This window comes from Epinephelus moara, chromosome 19, assembly GCF_006386435.1.
Source record: "Epinephelus moara isolate mb chromosome 19, YSFRI_EMoa_1.0, whole genome shotgun sequence".
Lineage (NCBI taxonomy): Eukaryota > Metazoa > Chordata > Actinopteri > Perciformes > Serranidae > Epinephelus > Epinephelus moara.
In genome coordinates this window covers 16,898,549-16,920,008 of record NC_065524.1, presented here as the reverse complement: position 1 = coordinate 16,920,008, position 21,460 = coordinate 16,898,549, and the positions used below count along the sequence as shown (strand labels likewise).

The window sequence follows — 21,460 nt, the reverse complement described above, 5'->3', positions numbered from 1 at the left end:
AGTGCTATTTATTAGTCTAGATTCTTTTGGTGTGAGTTGAAGAGTGTTGGAGATATTAACTGTAGAGATGTCTGCCTTCTGTCTAATATAATAGCACTAGATGGCACTCGGTTTTTAGTGCTCAAAGCGCCAAAAAAATACATGTGAAAGACTCAACAGCAATGTCTCTTTCCAGAAATCATGACCTGGTTACTCAAGAGAGTCCACAGACCTTGTTGTGAGCAGTTTCATGTAGGAACTATTTTCTTTCTACTGAACTACATCCGCTAACCGTTATAACTCAGCCAAGGTGGACGCCATTAATATTTACATCTCAGGTTGTCACAAGCACAAGACTCGTTCATGAGTACATGCGTGCCTTCTCCTGTGTGGTAATAAGGTTGGTGGGTGTAGTTCGGTATAAAGAAAATAGTTCCTACATGAAACTGCATACAACAAGGTCTGTGCATTATCTTGAGTAACTGGGTACAAGCCGAGTGCCATCTAGTTCCACTATTTTCGAAAGAGGGCAGACATCTTTATAGCGAATATCTCCAACAGTCAGCAACAACTTTTCAATTTTGGGGTGAAATATGCTTTAAAACTCTAAAAAATATCTGCACAAGAGGGTTATTTTCATGTATAAATTCAGTTTGAGCGAATGTATAATTTAGCTGTCTGTCTTGGCTTGTGAATGAATCTAATCTGATTTCCGATTGTCTGACGCCAAGGTTAAGTCAGTGTTCCTCACAGTAGCAAACCTATAGGCAATTACATTAAATGCATTGAGATTAGCACTGTTTTCATAACACACTGTGGAACAAAGGACTCTTGTTAAGTGGAAGTAATATCAGATGATTTGACCAAGAAATGTCAAACATGTTCCCATCTTCCCTCTACATTCATTTCACTGCAATAAGCCATAATTCATCTTTAACCATGATTTGATGGCAGTTACCAAAAAACCAAACCCTGCATACTTGAAGCGTTTCTCAAAATTAACTTTACTCAAATGACCATCGCTGTCAGTTCATCTTTTGTGCAACCACTTCTCTGTCTCTTCTCAGAGTTGCTGTACAACTTGACAGCTGATGTGGATAAGCGACAGAAGAGCCAGCCCTCGCGGGTCTACTTCACTCAGAGCGGATCTCAGATCAGCCAGATGAGTCAGCAGCTCAGCTTGGATATCAACAGGGAGGAGTGCCAACGCTACACCGCCTACGTTAAGGTAAGGTTGGACTTTCTGGTCTCAGTGCTGGCTGTGTTTGCGCTGGGTTGTCCATGTGCTGCTCATGTCCTCGGCTGATCTCTCTGCTGCTTTCACATAACCTTGAGCTCTCTCACCCCGCAATGTTGATGTGTGATATGAGTTATTTGCTTATGTGGTCTGTTTTTATTTCTTATCTGTGGCTTTTGGTGGGAGCATCAAAGTCCATGCGCTTCCAGCTGAAATGTTTACACAAAACAAAACAAGAGGAAAATTAAAATGTCAAGATAAATTAAAGGCCGTCCCATATCCCATGGCGTAGGAGCAGTGGCTGCTGTGGCTGGAGTCTACGGATCAGCAGGCATCTGCTGGGAAGCTCTTTGTGACATCCTGCTGAGTTAGGTTAAAGGTAACAGTCAGACACTTGATGATTCGTGAAACCATGCTGCTCAAGTGTGCGTCTGCAGAAACTGACAGAAACAGGAAACAGAGTCTTCTTTGTCATTGCATAGTCCCTCTATTGTGTTACCCTGTGATTTAGCCGTGCAGCCTCTCAGAGGGTCCTCGTCCTGAGGGCATCATCCATGTTTCACCTCCGCTAATATGGAGGCCCACTACAGGCCTGTAAATTTCACTGGCATTCTTAACTGTGCTCTCCAGGCGCTTTCACCGTGGGAGACTGAGCTGCTGACAGAGGGGGGCTGTCATTACCACGCCTGCCTCTCTTCCTTCAGCCATTCACACCATAATGACTGTACATCACACAGAGCAGTCGCAGCATTAAGCTCCCTTTATTCATCGCAACATACACATCACAGTTATCAAGGTTTATTCATTAAAGTCTGGCGTGTGTTTACCCAGGCTCTTCAATAAACCTGGACAGAGGAATCTAACATTTCAAATTTAATTTTCACCTCCATGCATTTAAGTTTCTACACATAGAACATTAACAGGAGGGTAAGTCATGTAAAGTAATGTTTCTGCCTAAAGTAAATCGGACATTTCAACACTTGAACCAAACATCTTTTGGTTTGTGGGTGGGCGAGTGAATTATCACTCAGTCGTAGCTCGTAGCTGCCACATATCTGTGGCATCTCTCTGGCTGTGAGATAAACACACTTATACTTTAAGTGCCATCCATCAGGCCAGATGTTACTTCAGGGGTGAGCTGTAGTTTGCAGCTTAAAGCACTAATGTTGCTGCATGAAATAACACTTTGATGTTGTTAAAGGAATCTTTTTTGGGAAATTTGGGGTAAAATTGTTGGGGTTTTACGAGGGGTTATGTGCTGAACCTTTTTTGGCCAGGCGCAATAACTTACTAAAGTCTCCAACGTTTTTCACATTTTAGTCTGTACAGTTTAAAGGTATGCTGGGCAGAAATTTATGGTCATTGTTTTTAAAGACAACATTCAGACTTGGCCCCTCTTCTGCCTATGCTGCTTGTATGTACACTGCAAGCTACTCTTGTAAGGCCATTAATATACTTGCTGCAAACAACGCGACCGCGTCATGGCTGCCATGCGTGATCTGTGTTCGTTCGATGCATCGGCTGCACATCTAAACGCAAGGTACTGAATGTGCACGAGATGCAATATTGACCTGACTGCTAGAGGCACTCGTGCGAATGAACATGGTGACCGTGAGATCCGACCAGACAGAGTCGCTGTCGGAGCAATGGCGGAAACTTTTGAAGAGAGACTGACAGACCTGGTGCAGAACTACCTGCATCTCTATGATGTTTCCACGCCGTTACATAGTGACATAGTTCTTCTTCCTCATCAAGCATATCAAGGGCATCCATGTTTGTTTACAATACCCGGCATGCACTACCGATCATATTTCTGTTGTCTGCCCCAAGTGGAGACCGCCAGTATTGTGCGTTTTGGCTGCGTAGTGCTGCAGCAAGTATATACACAGACACGGTGCATTGTGTGCGCGTATGTTCAAGCGGCAAGTCTATTACGGCCCTAAGAATGTTACATTTGTTGTAATGGAAAAGATGATACTTTAGCAAGCTAACTAAGCTAACCACCGACACCTACCTGCCCAACAAAAAAAAGGCCAACTCTCCATCCTCTCCTCAAGTAGTGAAAGTGAAAGTTAAAGCAAACTCTAGATCCACTCTCATTTTGGTGAGTTTTGTTGGCTTAGTGGCTTGGTTTGCATGGGGGTTTTGTTTTCAGTGCCGTGTCCGCAGTTTTCATAGCTTCCTCTTGGACTCATGATGCTTACAGTCTGGTTGCTACTTTTTTAAAAAAGTCCCGACCTCGCCTGTGCGCTGTTAGTGGCTGGAGGCTATACACTAAGAAACATCCCAAACACAGCAAAGTAAGACAATGCAGGCAGGGAGCAGGGTCTCTGCAGGTAAATACACTGCCACACACTTCTAGTGGGTCAGAAGTTATGGATAAGGGGAATAAACTTTGTACGAGTTTATACATTGTTTTTGAGGTCAAACCCGTGTAGTATATCTTCAAAGCCCCTCTCCCACTGGACAACTAACGCACTAACATCTGGCTTTTTTATTTAATGGTAAATGTTACAACCGGCATTCAGTCCCAGGACAAATGACTCTGAATTAGTCACAGGTATGTGTTGGCTCCAGCTCCGATTGGCTGTGATTGGCAATGATGTAATGACACCCGGGTGGAGGTGTAAACTTTCACCCCCTTTCCAGCAAATGTAATGACGCACCACCACAAATGCGGTCCGCCGCCGTCCAAGCAGCACCCAGACATTGTTCCAAATTAGTCAGCACCAAGTTTGAAAAAGAGACTGAATAAGTCATAGATATAAAAAAGAAGTAACCGCCATAACATTTTCACTGACCTTCATGCTGCTTTCTACTGTTTACAAACCTGTTGGTGGGCATGTTTGCGACATTGAATGTAGCACGTCAATGCACGAAAGACAAAATCAGACAGGCATACTCATCTACTGCAGAGCCATGTACTAGGCTCTAGTCTACTGGCAACAGGAAAGGAGCCTATCACTTATTTTTAGCGTGTTTTCCTGCATTTAAGAAACCCGCATATTGGCACTAACTTTGGTGGAACAAGGGTATAAGTGATTAGTAAGTGGATTTAATTACCCTGAGACAAATCCAGGCTGGTTGTTTCCCTCTGTTTCCATTATGATCAGCTAAATTTACCCTCTCTTGGTATCAATCTTTTCATCTTATTTTCAGGGAAAACAAGGGAACTGTGAAGTGTGTTTCCCATAATGTCAAAGTATCCCTTTAATCGACAGTAAATGTTTCCATTTACAGATGACGCAGATGTCACTACATCTTCCCGTCTGTATTAGTATTTGGCTTGGCTCAAATGAGGTGTGAAGTGTGGCATGGTTGCCACTCTAGCTGTGTGGATTATTATTTTTCTCTACATGTGGCCACAAATTCCACCTGCTCAGCAGCAGAAAGCAGAGGTGAGATTCCTCAAGTTACCAAAGCCTAAAGAGCCACACAGGACGGTAAAGGTGTGGTGCCCATAATTACAACTTTCCTAAACTGTTTAGAGGTAGAATTACCTTAGATATATATGAAAAGTAAAGGGGAGGAAGATTAAGACCTTGCATGATAACTGTCTGCCATAACGTGTTTGTCCTAAACTTAAGGGAAGAGCTCAAGAATCACCATAATCAGAGGTGATCTGGCTCCGCTCTCAGAGATGAGTCTAGTCTGCTTGACCAATCGCATCATTTATCTTCCTCATGTGTCTGCCCACATGAGCCAGTCCTCCCATTCCCCAGAAGAGGTATGCTAATGGAAACCAGCTGGTTGCCCGACTGCATCCTCAAGGGTAGGATGAGGGGATCATGCACCCCCGCCCCACCCCTCTCGTAGCTAAAACATACAGTGAAAACACAGGAATGAGGCTGGCGTCACAGCAGGGCGCTGGGCTGCTGTTGTGTCAACTGGAGCTGCATGCTGGCGCTGCTGATGGAAAACCCTCACGTCAGGGTTGATTGCTGAAGCCCTGATGCATGAGGGCCGGTGGAAGCAGGCCATGAGCTATTCTGAGCCACTCTCACGTTTGTAACTACGCTGACCATCTGTCGACCCCGTTTGTTGACTTTATAAATTGTATAAACACTTTTCAAGAACCTCAGTTAACAGCTAAACTTAATAGAGCGCTGTTAAAGTGGTATTTGTTCTACATAGTGTACTGTACATGCAGCAACAGGACTGGAACAGACATGCTCAATTTTCACCATCTGAAATCAAGTAAAAAGCTGGACGGGCCACTCAGTAAATCATGTAGTGTTGAGAACACAAGGGCATAACTGGAATTATCCAGAGAGCACAGAGTACAGAGGCTAATAGTTCAAACTCTTACTTTTTTCAAGAGTAATTCCTACCTGAAATTATGCAAGTCTTTCATGTTGATCATTTTAAACATGTTTTCATTGGCATTCAACATTCATTTCATCGACGAACAGCATACCAGCCCTCCAGATGGTCTTTGTTTGGTTATTTTTAGCTAAATAAACTCCATGCAGCCTTTTACTTGAGTTGTACCTCAGATTTAGGAAGGAAAAACAGTTCCTCGCAGTGACGGCTGATGAATGATTAGAGTTCAGATGACCAGAGGTGCTGTGTGCGTGAGATGGCAATGAGTCATTTAACAAGAGAGCCCTGACTTTCAGCAGGAATTTATCAGTCTGATGTGTTGCATTAGGAAATATTGCATTTTATCCTCCTGGGCTATCATAGTGCCTCTCCTTGTAGTGAAATAGCTCGGAGGTTTTGAGTATTATTCATGTATAACCGGATGCCTCAGCTATTAAACTTTATTATAGTGGAGTCAAGGACAGAAAACTGGTGCAGTGCAAATATTTATGAGACAAGTAACTGACTTTCTATGTAGACATACTCAATTTCTGCATCCACCATATGTGGCATGGGTGCGATAAGGAGCGCACACAGTAGTTGGAGGACTGGCATGTTTAAGAGTCACCATGGCGGTCATTAAGACATTTTACTTCTCTGAGTCTACAGCTCTGTGAGGCTGTAAATACTAACATCAGCACGCTAAGATGCTTACAGTATGGATGTATAAAGAGAACTGGATATAGTGTAGGAGGAGGGGCCCCGTATAGAAAGTTGTTCAGTGACATTTGAAGCCAAAAAAAGTTTAACAGCAGCGTATTTAATTACCCAGAGTAGGTGCAATTGAGACTTCCACCAGCCAAGCCAGCTGCTTCCAGTTTAGCGCTCCGCTAACTTATGGAATGGATAATTGTGGATAAAACGGATAAAACAGATAACATGATTCAGTTGCGTGGCTATTCTAGACTTTCCAGATGTTATTGGACTGGATTATCAAACGATGTATTTCACAGGGGTTATGGATGCTCGATAAAATCATTTACTGATTGACAGATGTCTCTTCTACAAAGTAATTCCATGGGAAATGTCTTTTTGGACCACAGGGCATCGAGTGACGGATATAATTACACTGTTTGGCCTCTAGGAAAATCAGCCTTAAAGGAAATGGCCACTTTAGAATGAAAATACAGACAGTATTTACTCATCCTCATGCCGACAAGAAGTCCAGTGTAGTTTTTGAATCCATAAAACTCGTTCAGGGTATCGGAGGATAACAGGTAGCAGGCGTGCAGGCATGCTGTGTTTACATGGCAACTCGCGCGAGACTCGAGAACGTTCAGAGACGTTCTTGTTCTCGAGTCTCGCAAGTTGCAGGCTAACTGACCATGGTGAGAAATTATGCTATAAAAGTGGAGTAAATTATGTCTTTTCAAGTCAATTTTGCATGCTGTGGCTCCAGGGCGCTTGGATTATGACGGACGAGCCGTTCTGACGTTTTTGAAATGCATTAGTGGAGTTTTATTACATTTTCAAAATGATTTTGGACGTGGGTTCCATGCACTTCAAGTGTATGGAAAAATCCAGCAAGCCGTTATCCTCTGATACCCCGAACGAGTTTTGTGGATTAAAAAACTACACTGGACTTCTTGTTGGCATAAGGGTCAGTAAGTACTGTCTGTATTTTCATTCTAAAGTGGTCATTTCCTTTAAAGTCCGGCTCATTTTCTGGGGTTCTGGCTCACAGCGATAATACTGACGAGCTGATGCTGAGCGGGTTTCATGTTAACTATGCTCATTATCTTAGTTTAGCATATTAGCATGCTAACATTTACTAATTAGCACTAAACAAATTACAGCTGAGGCTGATGGGATTGTCACTGGTTTTATGTGCATGATCAATGCTGAGTGGAGGACATCAGTGCCCATAGATATTAAGTGCAACTAGGTCCGACCAAATATCTTAGTGTTATTATCGATATTGCAGCAGTACTAAAGAGCTGACTATTGGTGCTCTCACAAAATATTTACACCATGAGATTTTTGATAAATGATAAAGTGGGTGAGGGCAAATAACAGCTATAAAAGTCTGGTAAGTTAAGAAAATTACATCAGTTGACTTGAATGCAGCCTTTAAAACCAGGAAAAGACAACATTTACAATATTACCATATCCAAAATCTAATATCTAGTCTCATATCATGATGTCAGTATAATATTGATATATTGGCCAGCCCTGAGTGCCACAGGCAAATGCTAACATTACACTGCAGCGTATGTCTTAATATAAACTATAAAGCATTCATCATTCATTGTTTCACTTAGTATTTGGTTGGAGGCTGGTTTTTACTGCTCACTTGGCTTTGATTTATTGCTTGTCTCAGTAAACACATTAAACTATTCCTTTGTCCTGCATTTCTTCTGTGATGTATACATCTCATGGTATGTTTACATTTTTGGTAGTTTACTCATCGTGTATTAACCCCCGCAGTCCCATCACAGTGCAGTGCACGTGAGCCTTGAAATCATGCCAAGAACCATTTCCATTTGTGGCCATGAGTGGTATTGTATAGATGCATCGCCGTCTCCAAGGAGGAGCTAAAATAGGCATTTAAAGCCCTGCCTGTAACAGTTGTCTGTTTAATTTAGCTCGTAAAGTATCCTGCTCACTCCCCCCCGCCCCCCCCACCTCTTTCCTCTGGCCTATATTCCACTGTGCCCTATATCTCATGTCCCACTAACATTTGCTCGGCACCACCGGAGTATTTAAAGATCCACCAAACATTATTCTGATGACTGCTGCTGTTAGTGAGGCATCTACGAGATGAACATTTATCTGTCAAAGCTAAAAGCACTGAGCAAATCAACAGTCTCTTGTGACTGAATGGAAAACTAGAGACATGCTGGATTTGAGCGATGCACTGCAATGATGATGGTCTATGAAGTTACAGACGGAACCGGGTTCTCTGCATCATTACCTCTGCAAATGCAATAGAAAGGAGCTAATGCTTTAACCTGCCTGTGTGTCTGCTTGTTAACATCGCGCTGCACCTCATTCATGTCTCATTTGGTGGACAGATCCATGCTTTACTTTGTTAGAAGTCGAAGCCGGAAAGACAACAACCAACACAAACTGCAGCTTTACTAGATAGAGAATAAATCCAGGTTATTTTTGGAAGTTTGTGGTCTGGTGCGTCTTATCAGGTTCATTTATGTGGTGTTAGCTCTACTTGTGCTGCCTGCATCCACAAATGACTTCTAGAGTTAGGCTCTCGTAAATGGTAAAGTCAAAGTAGTCTGTGGTAGAGCTAGAACTATTTTTCATCTATTCATAAGTGGTAAATCCTAAACAATTTTGATAGCCAATTAATGGTTGAAGTTATTTTTAGCTGCAATCAGCAACTCTATAGCTGGCTGGCTGTATGGGTTGGTTGGTCAGTCCACAAGAATTTCCCCACCCTTTGGCAGCCATAGACCTATGAGGGTGATATTTGGCACGGAGGTCAAGTGTGTGCGTGAAGGTGTGTGTTTGTGTTCATGCCAGTTGGCTAAAGGGTGGCGGGGCCAGAGGGGGCAATGGTAATGGCCAACTGCTAAAAGGTGCATAACCATGAATTCTCAGGCTTGCACTTGAAGATTTCGCAGAAAGACTGGAGAAACTGTTCATGCCAGTTGGCTTAGCTATAGCAAATTCATGCTTGTTTAAGCAAAAATGCCAAAAATTCACCAAATGCAGCTTCTCAATTGTGGACATTTGTGCGTTTTCTCAGTCTTCAGTGATAGTAAACCTTTGGGTTTTGGACAGTTGGTCAGTCAAATGCAGGGATATGAATTTGTCAACTTTTGCTCTGGGAAAATATGAGGGTCATTTTTGACAATTTTCTAAAACTTTGTAGCTCAATAATCATTAATCAAATAAATAAAAAATAAAGCATCACATTTCCAGTTTTGCAATAAAACAATTTGGTAAGAAGGTTTTTCATGTTGCTTTGTGTTAATGTATATAGTGCCAAACAGGAAGTGTTCTTTTCAAGATGGTGTACTAAACTTTTTTTGGGATTGACAACTTACCTGACAGTATTTGATCCGCAGTGAAATCCACAAATCTGTTCCTCCAAAGAAGTCAAAACAAATGTGAAAAAATCATTCATGCTACAACTGTCTGACCTAAGACTGCTCTCAACAGATAAACAGGAAGCCCTTGAGAATAAAGCAAAACAGGAGTTCCTGTCGCTGCATCTTAAAGAATCTCCACTAAGACAAAGTCCCTCAGCACTATCTGGCACATGGAAACCCACATTGGGGCCGCTGCCACACTGCCTGCTTTGTTTGCCTCTTTACAGTTCAACAGAAATGTGCAATTCCCTTGATGCCGTTCCCCCGGTTTCATTTACCTCAGGCCAAGAGAGCTGATACAATGAAAGTATATAGCAGGAAGGTAATCATATCCAGCTGTCTTCTGTTACACATGGCAGCAAGTCTATTTATAAAGAATATAATGAAAAAAAAAAGATAAAATATACGAGCAGTGCACTGCGATAATAAATCCAATGGAAAATGTCATAGACACTGTCACATGAATAAGTTCAGCTGAACGCTTTGTCTGACAGTATTAGTGTTAATACCATTTACTGGATACTAAAGAAGAGCTATTCAGGTTAATTTTAGCGCAGGGTAATATTTTGGTCAGGATTTCCCTACATGGTCGTGCCAGAGTGAACATTAAACAGTTCTTCTCCAGGCTTGTTTTGGGAGTGCACAGCCAGCAGACTTTTGTTACAGTAAAACAAGTCCGATTTCTCATGGAGTTCCTCTCATGCATGTGAACTGAAAATTTAAGTGAGGTATTATTTTTGGTATGGCTGCTCATTAGACCCACTCTGTGTTGTTGCCATAGTAAATCCATCGTTGCTACTCATATCAAAACCGACCAAAGGTTGGGCAGATTTGATGATTTGTTGATTTTGGCAGCTAAGCATGCTGGGCAAATGTTTTCCGCAGTCTTTTGGCCGCTTTGCTGCCACACGATGCCACCGCAAAGGCAACGTAATGGGTGGCCAAGTCTGACCACAATGAGAGAGTTTCTCTTGCCATGTTTCCCACTTCCACTGCAGAGGAAACATGTATGTGAGTTCAGTGTGCGGATCAGACGGTCGTAAGTATGATGGGGCCTCTGCTTCGCCACACCAGGATAAGATAAAAGGCTGTGATTACGTCATCACTTGGCATCGTCACGGCGCTTCCTTAACAACCTGGCTGCGACCCCGTTATCATTTCCCTCTGCTTGACCCATTTGTTAATATTAGAGTATATTCCTGATGTAGTGGCGTCAACATCAAACTCTGCTTCCTGCATATACAGGCAACATCCGCCACAAAGGAAGTGGAGCAAATATACACACAAGACATGTTGTTTATGTTCAGCGGAGACTGTAACCTACCCCTCATCAGGTGAATTTGACAAATTCATGTTGGCGTGCTGCAGTTTTATCAGGGCTTGGTCTAAAAACAATGGCTTCAACAATAACAGTGAGGTAAAAGTGCCCCAGAATTTGTGCACAGTGACGAAATCAGCTGCAGGAAGCATCTGGAGACCCCCTCTATCACCAGGATGGAACAGACTCAAACACACAAACATCACTGAACGCCGTTTCAAAAGCGGCACATTTTGAGCTGCTCCTCCCTGCCGGTATCTCATCCATCGGAGGGTTGACTTCTCCTCATATTGAAATAGCAACTTCAAACAAAAGAATGCAACTACAGTGTAGTATTGTTTCAACTGTCAGGACATGATGCACAAATCTGCAACTGTCAGCTTTATTACAGAATCTTCATTCTTTTAGAAAATGTACTGTACTTCTCACATTAATTACATCAGATAACGAGCTTCCTGTTTATGCATGAAGAGGGTTTATCAGGATGTCAAGGGGAGTTAATCTCTCAGTGACAGGAAGTCTTCAGATGCTTGTTATGTTTTTCTAAACAGCAGCAAAATTCTGAAATAGAACTATGAAACTCATAGTGAGATGAGTTTATGAGTACAGTCCAGTTAAACATTGCGCCTGAAGTCTCTACCCATTTGCTACAGTACCTGACACACAATATTTACCCTTTTCCGTTTTATTGAGTGAGCAAGGAAGTGATTCGTACACGAATATTATCTCAGATGGCTGGAAGCATTCTTCTAGGGTGGACCCAAATGTTCGAATCAACTATTGCCACGATAATCAACGTCAGCAATCAGCATTTTATATAATCATATCATCAGACAGTGACATTTTAACCTAATGATTGATATGTGAGTCCAACTCATTCTCATCTAATCTCAGTCACTAGCAGTCCAGCTTGACAGTTTGACCACTCTTGACAGGCTTACAGATACGTCAGCAAGATGTCAAATACGTCAAGTGTCTGGAATATTTTCAACTTTTGTGAAGATGACCCTTAAAGTCGAGTGGCAGATATACCAAAGAAAAAAGGTACGCCATAACTCCACAAGGAGCCTGGCAAATCACCTGAAAACTTTAATCAACAGCTCAGCCGTCTTGCAGAGTATTATTTATTTATTTATTTTTTTTATTTTATAATTGTTATTTTCAGTGCATCAACTGATGTCCTTGTCTCTCAGACCCCACCTCTGCCCCCTTGAAGCTTTGCACATATTTCTTACTGAAGCTTCCCAGAAACTGGTATTTGGGACAGCCCTAAATTCTTCTTCTCTTTCTTCTTATTATTAGTGGTGGTAGTAGTTTCAGTATTATTCCCATTATTGGCCAAAACATATTATGGACTTAAGCAGTGATTAAAGCCACCTTGTTCCTATTTGATTCCCGGTTCTGAAGACCCCAAGCTGCTTCCTTAAAAGGATCCCATCTGGATTCTTCTTTTTTTTCAACACTCGGTCTGTTTTGCTTCTTAGGAGAGCTGTGCATGTGTCCTTGTGGTGACTCCATACGTTTCAGTCAGGTACAATAGATACCAGTGAGGGGTTAAAGGTAGATAGTCCTGATGATGATGACGGGAGCCCCCGGGTCGAGAATTGGGGAGCGAAGTCCCCATAAATGCAGAACCTGTTAGACTAATTTCCCATCATTTTGCTACTGTTGTTACTGAATTTCCTGAGCTCAACTTTACAGCTTTAGGGTCACTTTAAGTGTAAAAAGCCTTGTAACGCTCTCAAATGAGATGTAGTAACGTTAATGAAAATAGCGCAGATACAAATAATGTGTTGAGGACAGCACAATGTGGGAGCTGAGTGAGGAGGAACTGAGATATGAGGAAACACATCTGTGTATTTATAGGTGGCTGGCTGGATTTCAGATCCAGATATTACACTAATTCAGCTATAGTTAGCATTGGCGCTAAATCAAGTTGTTGTTGTGTGGAATGTTGTAAAAAGAACATGCTGATGATTTTGGTATGTTTGAGCAGTAAACCTCTTCCATCTGCCAATTTCCACTGGGGGAAGTGAGGCACCTTTCTCTCCTCCTTTATAAATCCCAGCTGTGGGTTTTAACTGTCCAAGGGTCAAATGTTGAATGCCTTCTTCATGATGCATGCGAGGCCATAAAAGTTTCCTGTAATTTGTGTTTACGTGAGCGTTGTTTTAAAAAGCAATAAATTCAATATAGGTGGATTCTCCGAGGCATAAGAGATGTATATCTCTTTATCTGCACCCTTGGGATCTTTATTTGAGGAGAGTCATATTACTGAAGTCTGAAGAGGTGTGTGTTTGTGTTTTGGAGGAAAAGTTGATGTGTGAGACAAAGGTTTTGAATAGCGTGTACTGTAGTATGTATTTATGCAAATGGATATTCCTGCGTGCACGGTGCATTCAGAGCAACATGTTTATTCGTGATGTGGCACGGCTGCGTGACAGTACAGATGGTACATGTTTCCTGTCAGTTGAGTGAGGATGCTCTTCTGTTTTAGCTGGGAGGAAATACGTGTTTGCTCCTGGGAGACATTACAACAGGTCACAGTTATCTAGCAGCACTCAATCTTGCTAAAGGTTAGGATTTGGTTGATTTATGTTTTGAGTGATCAGCAGCCCAAAACAGTGCTCAGGATTCAGCGTTCTGTTTTTGAAACTGCTGATCAGTTATTTATTTTCTATTTCTCGTTACCCTTTTTTGGATGGTGAGAGAATAGGATGTGAAAACACACTTATTGTTCCGCCCTGTGTGAGTGTCACAAGTGGTTTTGTTTTTTCACTGTTTACTGAATGGACTATTTGCTCCTAATCACCATGACTGTACAACCCCGTAAATTCACACATTTGTTTTCATTTCTAACTAAATTAGCTTAATAAGGACTTCCCGGAGTAGCTCTCAGTAATAAAAACATATTTGCTTTTTTCCATAGACACAATGCACGAGGAACTCTGAGCCCTGCTGTTTTGAAACGCTTCATCAGTTCGATTTGTTTCTGGGCGCAGCGTGTTTTGATGCACAAAAGGTTGTGGAGTTGAACCCTGATTTATCGGGCTAGTGCCTGAAGCTGGACGGATATCTGAGAATCACTGCCCTTCACATCAGACATGCTGAGATATTTTCCAGCGGTTGGAGTAAACATGGCTCATGTTGAATGGGAACAGTTTTCAAAGGAATACTGCATACATTTGGTATGACTGGTAGTCTGGCAATTTCAGATTACTCAGAATTATTTGGTTTTGGACGGGCTGAAGGTATTAAAACCCAGGGGCATATTTTGTTGACTTGTAACTTTCTCTAACCAGATGGGTGATTAAGAACATGATCACTTTCACTGATTCATGTAATTATTTCAGACAAGACAGCATGCTGAAAAAAGTTAGGTTTTTTTTTTTTTCCTTTTACATGAAAAAAAAAGTGACAATGTGGCAAAAGGCGGCTTGTAGTGATGACCCCACAGAAAGTTATCATCTGACTCTATGTTTCCTTTTGGCTTTACGGAGCTTTATAGTGACTTTCACCTCATTGTACTGCAACTTTACTGCTTTAGTTCACTCTCACTCTCTCTCTCTCTCGTGGCGTCGTTTTTTGGCTGCAGCAGCCATGTTTTTTCACAGAAAAAGCACTGCACAGTTACCTGCTCAACCCCAAACAGCAGACAGACACAGAGTGTAGCTGGTGAACATAGTGGAGCATTTAGCAGCTAAAGAGCCAGATATTTCCCTCTGGAGTTGGTAGAAACCAAAAACAAAGCTAAAAGAGAGTTGATATTGGATTTACACCCAGCAGGTGGACAAAAACATGACTCCAAATGAATGATAATGTTACTCAACAACTGCTGGATGTGTAAATAAGCAACTATGTGCTAACACATGTTCAGCCCGCGACTTCATTGTTTTGGTTCACTCTCACTGGTCTCATCAGTGTCATTCTCAGCAGCAGCAGGCAGCTGTTTTCAGTGTAAAAGCTGATAAACCAACACATGCCCAGCTCCAAGCAGCAGACAGGAGCACATAGCAGGTAAACAGCCAGATATTTCCCTCAGGAGACCAAAACAGGAGCTAATGGGAGAACGAGGAGTGGACTTACATTCACCAGATGGCCGGAAACACAACTCCAAATGAATGCAAGTGTAGCTCCCTGTCTGCTGGATGTGCAAATAGGCAACTATTTGCTAATAAACTTGCAAAATAGCCTTTATTAGGTGATAATGTGTCAGTGTTTGGTTTACAGCTTGTTCTGCTGCCCCTAAATGTCCAAAAAAATCAATTAATACTAAAATAAGACTAGATACTTGACAAAAAGACAGAAAAATACGAGATAAATGTGTTTAATTCAAATTACAAGAGGCAGAAAGTCACCTAATTTGAAATGACAAGCTAATGAGGGCACACTGGTGGGTGCAGGATCTGAACAATAAAGACACAGCTAAAAACAACAACAGGAAAAGCACATAAAGAGAATTAGCAGCGAAGAATCACCAGATTTAGAGGCACGCTGCTCTCATTCTCCCTAAGACGTCATTGACAGTGTCCTTGATGGAGGTTATTAAAATACTTGAAAAAAGTATCCCGTCACTGGCGGTAATGTGAACTGAGAAGCTGCTCCTTGGGGGATTTTAGCAGGATGTAAAGGTTATTAGAGTGAAGTTTATAGCAGATAAATCAAGTCAAACTAAGAAGAGTTTGGTTAAATATGAGTGTGAGCGATGGGATTTGTTAATAGATGTGTTATCTGTTCTGGTGCAAGAAAAAAGATTTCCGTTTGTCATACGTTTGTCAGTTTTAAGAAGCTTGATGTCAAAGCAGGCACACGTGACTAGAAAGATTTAGGAGCCCAAGCATCGTTTTCACAGACAGAATGAAGCTGTTCATACTCAAAAGCTCCAAAAAGGTTTCTACCTAAAACAACTGGATGACACTCTTCCCTACTCCTACGCAGTTTGTCATTCAAGGCTCCTCAACATCTGCTAACCTATTCTGAGCCGAGCAGCTGCTGAAGTTTGACCCATAGTCAATCTGGCGTAGAGTAACACACTAAAGCCTTTGGTAATTGTCTCGCTTCTCAACTTTTTTCAAGGACACGCTAAGATAAGCTGCCTAAGTGCATGTCTGCCATATGCTGCAGACATTACTGTAAATACTTTCAATTTCAGGTCGTCTACTTGTGTCTCAGTACACACACATATCCCCAACCTTTGACAGGCTGAATCCATTCCACACTTAACTAAAAAGCTTTTTCCATTTAAACTGAGATTCCCTGGCGTTCAGCCCCTGAATGAAATGGCCTCAACCTGCGAGTCATCCAAACATCCATTGTCCTAAAAAGGAGTGCTGTGTGCGAGTTTCACTCACGAGTTAATAAAGACTTCCCGTGACCAGGCTTAAACTATATGCTTTTGAGGGAATGGTTTGGCTGAGAGAAGAGCTCTTGTGCATTTCAGCCAAGCATGAGGCGTTTAAACTGAGGATCAGAGCCTTCTGCAGCCTGACGTCAACCTCCCCGCACCCACCGTGGTGGAGCTGCTCTGGGAGCATAGAGGGGCAGCTTGCCATCTCGTTGATCAGATTAACATGTGAGAATCAGAGCTTGCAGCACTAGAGTATAGTTACAGCTCAACTAGGGTTCAGGGTGAAATCTATTAAATATGTTCATCTAAGTCAGATTAATTCATACAGTAGCTGTGTTTATGTTCCTTAAACCATGCAAGCATTAAGTATAGATGCATAGGAAAGAGTCGCACAGGCAGCAGAGAGGGAAGTGAAGGAGAAAGAATGGATGGTAAGGTGGGAGTTAATGCTCTGCCATACCAAATAAATGGGTCCTGAGTGTGAACATAAACAGTGAGATAGTATATTGGCAGAAACCTTGTTCCACAGAGAGGGGGGGTGCCGTAGGTGAACGTTTGAATCCCAGTTGTTTTCTTTCAAAACACACTGAGTGGCAAGCTGTCCTCCATCCCGTGAGTTAACTCCATGAATATGCATACAGGGAGGAAGACTTTGTATCAAGTGTGTCATAAAAGATTGCGACTGCTGTAACATGCAGATTTTTTTGTACTGTAGTGGAGGATTTACTGTTTCCAAAATGTGGTGGGAACTGCTGGAAAACTGTTGCTTCCTGCTGAGTTTGCTGGCATCTCTGCAGCTTGACTGGAACCATTAATAAGTAATTTTGTCCATGGGATGATGAGAGGGTTCAGACTATTTTTAAGTATCCATGCAGGAAATGTACCTTTTTTTTATTGGCAGTATTTCCATCTCTAAGGACACTGTGTGAAAAAACACTTTGTCTTGTTAAAAGACATTTTGTGTAAGATTTAAAATCCCCAGTGGTGCTATCAAAACAGACAGAAATAAGCAACACGTCCCTGACCTGATGTATGATTTTTACTCTTCAAACTGAAACTACCTGATAATGGGACCAACTGAGTGATCTGTTTATGTTGCTGATGTCAGTCAACATGGAAGACAGGAGCAGTTACCAGTTATAATTAGTAAAGGAGTGGTACATAACATTCAGAGCATATCCATGATTTAGAGTCTTAGCTGAGATTGAATGCTCACAGCTCTCAGCATGAAGGTGGCTGAGCTGGTGGCTAGCAGCTAACGGGGCTACCAGCGCAAACAGTGTTAACAACAACAACAGTGCTGACAGAGCTAACAGTGTTAACGTGAGGAGGAACCGGAGGGTTGGCAGTTTGGTTTGACGACAACATTCTTCTGCCACCGTGCATCTGTTGAGCGTAGAGCAGAGCGGTGGCGATCAACTAGCCAGTTGGAAACACACCCAGGGACTCACATGCACTAACATGTACGTGCAGCTGGACCATCCACCACAACACAAAACAGAGAAGCTCAGATTACAACACAAACAGAGGTAGCATGACTTCATTCTCTGCTCAGGACACCATTACGCCACTATATCTTTACATAGCAAATAGTTGTTTGCTGCTTTAATAATGCTCTAAATATGGTATAAGCCTGTAGCACCTTTAAAGAAACGTGTAAATTTGAGGATAAAGAACAACATCTAAATTTGCGTCCATCTCATTTACACTCATCACCATTTTCCTGTTGCTACTTTCAATGGGTGTTGCCAGGTAACTAGCTAGCTATGTAGGAAGATGACATCCACATAGTTAATCCCGCCTACAAAGCCGTGATAGGTCGATTATTTTCCCAAGGTTGTGGAAATTACTTGCGTATTTCATTTTCAGAGGTCTAGGAGCAAGCAAAAAAACAACTTATGCCATAAGAATTGTTTGAAAGAAACTACGGTCACATACTCTAAAAAAAAAAATTTATGCACATATTGGCTGTAAAGTGAGACTGCCGCCACAAGTGGTAATAACATGACACTAACAAGTGCTAACAGGATGGCACTTTTACATTTTCAAGATTTTCTTGAGTGAGTTGCTTAAAAGACGTCATCAGTAGAGACCCAACAAGGAGTAAATGGAATGGGACCCAGTGCCTGAAACAATAAGCATGTCTCCATTATGATGTGTTTATGTCTTGTTTTTATAATCATTTTGTGTCAACAAAACCATTGACATGTTTTCTGTGAAATGCTAAAACATAGTGTAACTGAGAACAAGCAGAAACGAGTCAAAAAGTTGGCAAACAGACTTAGTAAGGTCTAAAACTGGCTGACTTTAACCACCATAAGCTTGTGGTCATACCAGACCAAGTGAGGCTGTAGCAACAAAATCCCTGACTATTCTCAGTTGAGCATGGGTGTGTTTTATTGTTCATGAGTTCAGTTTCTTCTTTGGTAGATGAAGAATGTTTTATTTATTCCTCTAAATGTCATATTCTGCCACTTCAAAACTGATAACTGATATTAATCTGTTGGTTCACATGTCAACTTTCATTCATAAATCTCAGAATGGCTCTATCTGATCTGAGATCAAGGACCCACCCTGCGGCCTCTATATTTGAATGAGGATTAACACAGCGGAGGCCTTTGAGTAGAGAACGATCTGTCACAAGCTGTAAGAAACAGTTGTTGCGTTACTTTCCATAAATTCAGAGGTAGCAGGCAGTTAACACGAGCCGGTGTCCCTCTCAGCTGGAGCTCAGGAACTCCTCTGTTCCATAAATACAGGAATTAAAAGCAGGATCTGGAGGGAGTAGGTGACTGAGCCGGGGGCGTGGACTCGGGTGGGGCAATTGGCAGCATTGATCGAAGGATAATAAAAGCTTAGGCCAAGTGTTACCGAACAGACTCCGGCACTTCTAATAAGAGCTTGCTGTGAGTCTTGGGAGCTCTCCAGTTAGTTAGCAGTCTGTTGTCCTGTGTTTCAAGAAGAAAGTGATCCTGTATGTGCACAATAATAGACGCTCTGTTAAAAAAGAAGAGGAAATCTCTCCACAGCACACTACTTTTATGGAAAGATTGTGCCTATTTACTTGTGCGTAAAAGTCACTCTTTAAGCATGAGATTGTTCAAGAACACCACATTTCATTCGAGGTCATTATGTCCCCCAGTTCTCCTGTGGCTCGTGAAAATGTGAGATAAGCGGTGGGAGTTTGGGGCAGTCGGCTCCCAGGGGTCAGTTCACTCAGAGGCCAGCGGACAGGGGCCATTTCAAGCATTCTGCCTCAATGTCTATTGAGGCTGAGGGCTTTGCCAGCGCCTTACATAGTATACCACTGCCTGTCCAACACTGACTACAACACTGTGTCATGTTTCCCTCCCAGCTGAGACGACATACGAACAGAACAACACCGTCTCTATAAGTCTAATGAGGCATGAACTGCAGTCCAGTGATGGATGTGAGGTCAACCTCTTGCGTCTGCATTACTCAGCCTCACTATTGAACAGGTCTGCTGTGGTAATGAGAAGCTCATGTTGTCGGTTTCAATTACAGCCGAAACAATTAGTGGATTCATTGATGTGTTGATGTTTTTCTTTGTCTTATATGATTGTCAATAGGATATCTCTGGGTTATTCCTGCATAGACAGTTAGAAGGCGGCCGCCTCTGTCAAAGTTCATGCCACCTCCAGCTTGGGCTGGGCAATATATTGATATTATATTGATATCATGATATGAGACTAGATACCGTCTTCGATTATGGATAGAGTAATATTGTGAATACTGTTATAGCTGTTGTATTATTTGCCTTTACCCACTGGGTCTTTTATCCACCTTACTGATGATTATGTGACCAAAATTTGGTCAAAAGTATTGTGATATTTGGTTTTCTCCATATCTCCCAGCCCAACCTCCAGCTTTCAACAAAACTCTGACAGGTGTCTTCATGGCAAAGACTTTTCTGACAAGGGTTGCACCTGATGGATTTCTGTCATATTCAAATGCATTAGATACTGTATTTTAATCACTGTCGATGCAGTAGCATTGTATCGTAGTCATCACAGTGCACCGAGAAAGGTACTGCCAAAACTGCAAAAGAGGAAGAAGAAAAAATGTCTGTTTTTGGCTTAACTGCAGCAAAGCAGGTACCAGCCGTCTAAACATTAAAGAAAGTCGATGAGGTCATCATTAGTCTACTTTTAGTAGTGTGTTTGTAAATGCAGCTCAATGCCGATCGGTAAAGTTGGAGAGATATTCACAGATTCAAACTTCCCTGATCAATAACACGAACGACACCTCCTTCCAGCCGTGGAAAACTAGACAATGAGCTACAACCTAATTTTGATCACAACAAGGAGTCCTCAGAGCTCGACAGTTGACAAATTACATTGCTTTCTAAGTGCAGCAGATGTGAGACCACATATAAGAACCTACCACAAAAATCTTTAGTAACTTATATCTTAAACAATGTAGTGTCTCCAAAATCACTTCACACATCAGTGGTCTTCTTTTGCTCAAACTACAACAGGTACTTTGGAAAAATGTGCTTTTGTGTAATTTTTATTGGAAAAAATATTCAGTAACTTCACTTCACTTAAATTGTTGTGTCACTAAAATCACTTATTATTCGTTGCTTGTAAAAAGTGTTTGCTTGAGTCCGGCTGAAGCCATGATACATGTGTACACGTGATTAGGATGGTACTACCTGCGCCTCATTTTAAGCCGGGAAAAACCCTGCGATCAATGGATAATAAAAATAAGTTATGATTTGCAACACTTTTTTCCAACTATTTTCAACCAAATAATGACAGAAAATCTCTAAAAATAGATTTTGTTAGCCCACCCTTTTATCTGTGCGCAGCACTGTTTCCCAAATGAGCCCCAAATCTTCTGTTTTTGTCTATTCATGTCCTGCACCAACATTTGCTCTTTCCTGCTATAACTCTCTCACTGTTGATGAGTTGGGTGGGTTCCCCACTGGTGATGTGTTCAAAGTCCAGACTGGCTCTGTGCCTGCCTGAGGAAAGAGGAGAGGATGGGTGGGTGGACACTGGAAAGTCCTGCGATAATGGACAAAAGGGAGAAAGTGTGAAAGAACGAGTGGCCTAAGCGACCACCGGAAGCCTTTTGTGTTTACGTTGCGGGTTTGGCTCCACGTTGGTAGACCTCAGTTGGGCAAGGGCACACAGGTTGCC

General features: G+C 42.0%; 1 protein-coding gene across 1 annotated transcript in view; it reads left to right on the top strand.

The window, feature by feature from the left end:
• Window positions 1-21,460, top strand: part of itga9 (integrin, alpha 9) — a 61,888-nt gene that overhangs the window by 17,380 nt on the left and 23,048 nt on the right. The window contains exon 15 of the mRNA XM_050070588.1: window positions 1,047-1,207. Within this exon, the coding sequence (XP_049926545.1) occupies window positions 1,047-1,207 (161 nt within the window). The remainder of the gene's footprint in view (window positions 1-1,046; window positions 1,208-21,460) is intronic.